This window comes from Acinonyx jubatus, chromosome C1 (assembly GCF_027475565.1).
Source record: "Acinonyx jubatus isolate Ajub_Pintada_27869175 chromosome C1, VMU_Ajub_asm_v1.0, whole genome shotgun sequence".
Taxonomy (NCBI): domain Eukaryota; kingdom Metazoa; phylum Chordata; class Mammalia; order Carnivora; family Felidae; genus Acinonyx; species Acinonyx jubatus.
Genome location: NC_069381.1, coordinates 33,310,800 through 33,315,256, shown reverse-complemented (window position 1 = coordinate 33,315,256; position 4,457 = coordinate 33,310,800). Strand labels below are relative to the sequence as shown.

General features: G+C 45.8%; 1 protein-coding gene across 1 annotated transcript; it reads right to left on the bottom strand.

The window, feature by feature from the left end:
- Positions 1–650: 650 nt before the first annotated feature.
- Positions 651–2,246, bottom strand: LOC106970184 (olfactory receptor 2A12-like). Its single transcript, XM_015066760.3, has one exon. The coding sequence runs from the start codon at positions 1,815–1,817 to the stop codon at positions 870–872; it is 948 nt and encodes a 315-aa protein (XP_014922246.1). The 5' UTR covers positions 1,818–2,246; the 3' UTR covers positions 651–869.
- Positions 2,247–4,457: the final 2,211 nt, after the last annotated feature.

Genomic DNA, 4,457 nt, shown 5'->3' with positions numbered 1-4,457 from the left:
TACGTGGAGTAGACCTCAGTTTAATGATAGTGGTTGACTCAGAGGAGCTGAGAATATTCAAAGGGCACTTATTTTTTTAGATTTATTTAATTATCGAGAGAGAGAGAGAGAGAGAGAGAGAGAGAGAGAGAGAGAGAATCCCAAGCGGGCTCCACACTCAGCCCTGAACCCAACACAGGGCTTGATGCCACAAACCATGAGATCATGACCTGAGCCAAAATCAAGAGTCAGATGGTTAGCTTACTGAGCCACCCAGACACCCCAACAAGTGTTTATTTGGGATTTGGAAAAATGGGGCCTTTGTTATTTTATTTCTATTACTTCTCTTTGTGAGTCTCTGCCTCTTTCTCTCCCTTTCTCTCTATATAGAGGTAGAAATATGCATACAGATATATAGAGGTACATATACACATGTTTTTATTTTATGAAATACATATAGTATTTATTTTCTCAAAATAAAAGTGAGATTTAAATAGTAAAATCAGGTAAGAGTATCAGAAGCTGAGTCCAGGTCAAATCAATTATTAGCCACATTGTTACACAGATGTGTGTAAAATAGTTCTAGCTTGGAATTTATAGCTCCTAGTGCAAAAAACAATGTTAATTATTACTTGTAAATGCATGTCAGACAGTAATGCAAGACTGTGCTTCCGTATGATCTGTCTACTCTTTACATGATTTTTATCCCAAATCCTCTACACTGTAGAAAAGCATGTGTGCATGTTAAACATTTGACTGTGATCTGACTGAACTGATAGAAACTTCCAGAGGGTGAAGAGAGAATCCAGGAAAAGCAATAAAGCGATGGCCTTGAACCATGACATAGTCATTGTTGTCCATGACTCTGGGCAACTCTGAAACATCCTGGGTCACTGAGATGCCCTTCTGTTACCAAATACATTCAGAAAGGCCCCCTTTACATCTTTGTTCCGGAGGCTGTAGATGATGGGGTTGAGGAAGGCAGAGACAACATTGTAGAACAGAGCTAGCTTCTTGTCCCGCTTTGGGTCATACCAGGAGCCAGGCCTCATGTACATTATCATGGCTGGCCCATAGAACATAATGACCACAGTAATGTGGGAGGCACATGTGGAGAAAGACTTGAGCCTCCCGTGGGATGAGTGGATTCTTAAGATGGAGGCAAAGATGCAGACATAAGAGACCAGGATGAGGGAGAATGGGACCAAGAGCAGGGTGAAACCCAAGATGAAGTCCAAATGGTCATTGAAGGATGTGTCTGCACAGGCCAACTTTAGGACGGCAGGGACCTCACAAAAGAAGTGGTTTATCTTGTAGGGGCCACAATAAGGCAGACGCATGGTGAAGACAGTGTAGATCAGGGCCCCAGCTATGCTAATGGCCCAACAGCCTGTGACCATCTTGATACAAATGGAGCGGCCCATGAGCAGGGGATAGTGAAGAGGGAAGCAAATGGCCACATACCTGTCATAGGCCATAATGGCATAAAGCACACACTCAGCAATGCCCAGGACCAAGAAGATGAACATTTGGGCTACACAAGCTCCCCAGGAGATGGTTTTCTTTGGACACACCATATTAATCAACATCTGGGGCATGGTGGTAGTGACATAGCTCATGTCCACCAAGGAGAGGATGCTGAGAAAGAAGTACATGGGTGTGTGGAGGTGTGAGTCCATGTAGATCAGGGTGATGATGAGTCCATTGCCCAGAAGAATGATGAGGTAGAGGAGAAGGAAGAAGGAGAACAGGGCTATTCTGACCTGTGACTCACTGGAGAAACCAAGGAGGATGAACTCAGATACAAAGCTGTGGTTCTCCTTGCCGAGGCTCTGCATAGTGATCTGTCTATTAAGGAGACAAGGACTTCCCTGTTCTGTCCTTGGCCTTGGGGGAAGGAGGACAGAGTTGACAGAAGCTGAGTCATACACACATAGCACCTTTGCACAGTAGCTCACATGGATTTCATCAAACCTTTGTTGAGTTGGATACGAAGGGAAAGAAAGATGGGCAGCTCTGTCACTGGCAAGTAAGTCAGGAGATCTGGATTCATACCTGTAATATTATATAGGATGCCTGACTGCCCACCGGTCCTTCTCTGGAAACTATCCTCACCCATAGAAGGAAAGGCATTAGGTAGCCATGTTTGTAGCAGGGGACCTAGCCAACCCCTGGCCACTGCTGAATTCTATCAAGGGTATACACCTGCCCCAGTCTGGAGGGCAATTCTCTGAGAATTCAAAATGACAACACTAGAAATCTATGTCAGTGAGCTGTGGGTGCCTGAGGTACTAACAACCAGAGTCGGTGTGGTGGTAGCCAAAGTTACAGGGGAGTCGACACTATAGAGAAAAAAAAGTGGACATCTTGCAGAAATGATTAAGAGTAGACATGCTGGGCAGCAGAGAAGAGACCTCACAGAGAAGAGACCCCAGTCACTGAGAGCATGACTCTGGCTCCTGACTTGCTACCTCCAGTTCCCCCTTTGTTTCCTGTGCTTGGATACCTGTGGGATTTTCTGTTGAATCCTTACAATTACTACCCCATGACCACATTTTAAATTCAGCTCTTCTTGAATGTCCCAGGGTTGTCACTTACCCAGCTGTGTGACCTTGGGCAAGTACCTTCACTTCCACTGGCCTCAGTCATCCCACCTGTTAGAGATGAAACATCTGTGGTACAGAGTAATGGCAAGGAGCATATAAGATTCTGTATGTCAAGACATTTGGCAAAATATAAAACACTAGACAAGTAAAGGGGTTAGTATAAGTAGAGTGAGTCTGGAAATCAGAAGAACAAAGGGCTGGTCCTAACTCTGTCCTGGATTTGCTATGTTCATAGCCCCATTTATTTTTATTTTTATTTAGAGAGAGAGAAACGGGGGAGCAGAGAGAGAATGAGAGAGAATCTTAAGCAGGCTCCATACTCTGTGTGGAGCCTGAGGTAAGGCTCAATCCCACAACCCTGAGATCATGACCTGAGCCAAAATCAAGAGTCAGGCCTCAACCAACTGAGTAACCCAGGTGCCTCAACAGCCCCCTTTTTAAGTGAGGCTTTTGGACTTGCCCACTCCAAAGGAAACTTTCAGCTCTGCTATTCTTTGATAGCAGAAATACCAGCCTGGAGCCCTGTGATCACATCAGTGCCATGAACACCACGGGGAAGGTTGAGCTGGGAAGTCAGCTGAACAGGATTGTGATTGCAAGAGATTCCTTCTGGGAGTTGGAGACATGAGGCCAGAGCAGAGTACACAGAGCATAGATAGACTTCGTGTCCACAAATCTGAGTCTTGTAGCCTCTTTACCTGCTCCTAAGTCACTTAGACTCCAGAGTCCCATATTCTTCATCTGTAATACCTCCTCCATAGTGGAGGTTGTGTGAAATATACCTGGTCTATTGACAGTGCTCCACAAAAGGGAGGGATTTAGATAATGGGCAACTGAGTGGAAGGAGCAGAGAGGAGCTATCCTGGCATTTTCAAGTATCTGAGGTTTCAGAGGACAGGGCTGAAAACACAATTGTGAGGACTGATTGCTACAGGGTGCTGGTGGGAATCTGGAAGGTGGGAATGTTGTTTGAGGCTGTTTGGGCAAAAGAAGATGGTATGATGTTATGTGCAGAGCTTTAGGGAATACCAGGAATTGGATGAAGAAGAAAGAGGGCTCCTATCAGGAGTGGTTGTGAAGGAGAGAGAAGGGAAGCTCAGAGTCTTAGACATTGAGGGGAAACTTCCAAGACATAAGAACTGGTCAGCAGTGCCAGGCCAACCCCAAAGCCGGATGATGAGGGCTGCAAAGGAGGAGGAGATCACATACTTCTTTCCATCTGTCCATACCCCAGACTGGGCTTTTTCAGGGGCTGCTTCCTGGTCCCCTTCCTAGTCCACCCACCAGCCACCAGTACTGTCTCATCTGTTATGCCCTTTCTCATGGTTCCTTAGCCTGGAATTTAAGGGCTCTCCCATCTGATTCTAACCAATCTTCAAGTCTGCGATTCACCAATACCTAAATGAGACTTCTGAGCCATGATATTAACAGCATGGTTACCAAAAGGATCATAGTCTGGGCAGCTGGGGGGCCCTCCTATCTGAGCTACAGATCTTCCAAGGTACTGGCTTTTTCAGTATCAGCCATACATGCCATGTGGATCTGTATCTTGCTTCCCTCAAGCTGTTTATCTGCTGGGAATGCCTTCTATAACCCTTTTTGCTTCTCCACATCCCCCCTACCTTCACAGCTCAGCCTGGGGTTTCTTCTTATTCAACTATCTAGCCTTGTAGATCTTACATATTGTGTCCCCAGCCAGAGGCTATATCTCTTCAAGATCTCTCCACAGTATCTAGCAGGGACTGCAGACTGCTTTGGGAGCCTGTTCCAGTGCTGGGTCTCTGGCTGCATAGCCTGCCAGGTTCTAACCACTATGCCTACTGCCTCTCTCAAAGGACCCATGAAGAAATTATTACATCAAGCCCTCAGGCT

Excerpts from the sequence above, each read along its gene's own strand:
- LOC106970184 (XM_015066760.3), bottom strand. The coding sequence starts at position 1,817 with ATGCAGAGCCTCGGCAAGGAGAACCACAGCTTTGTATCTGAGTTCATC.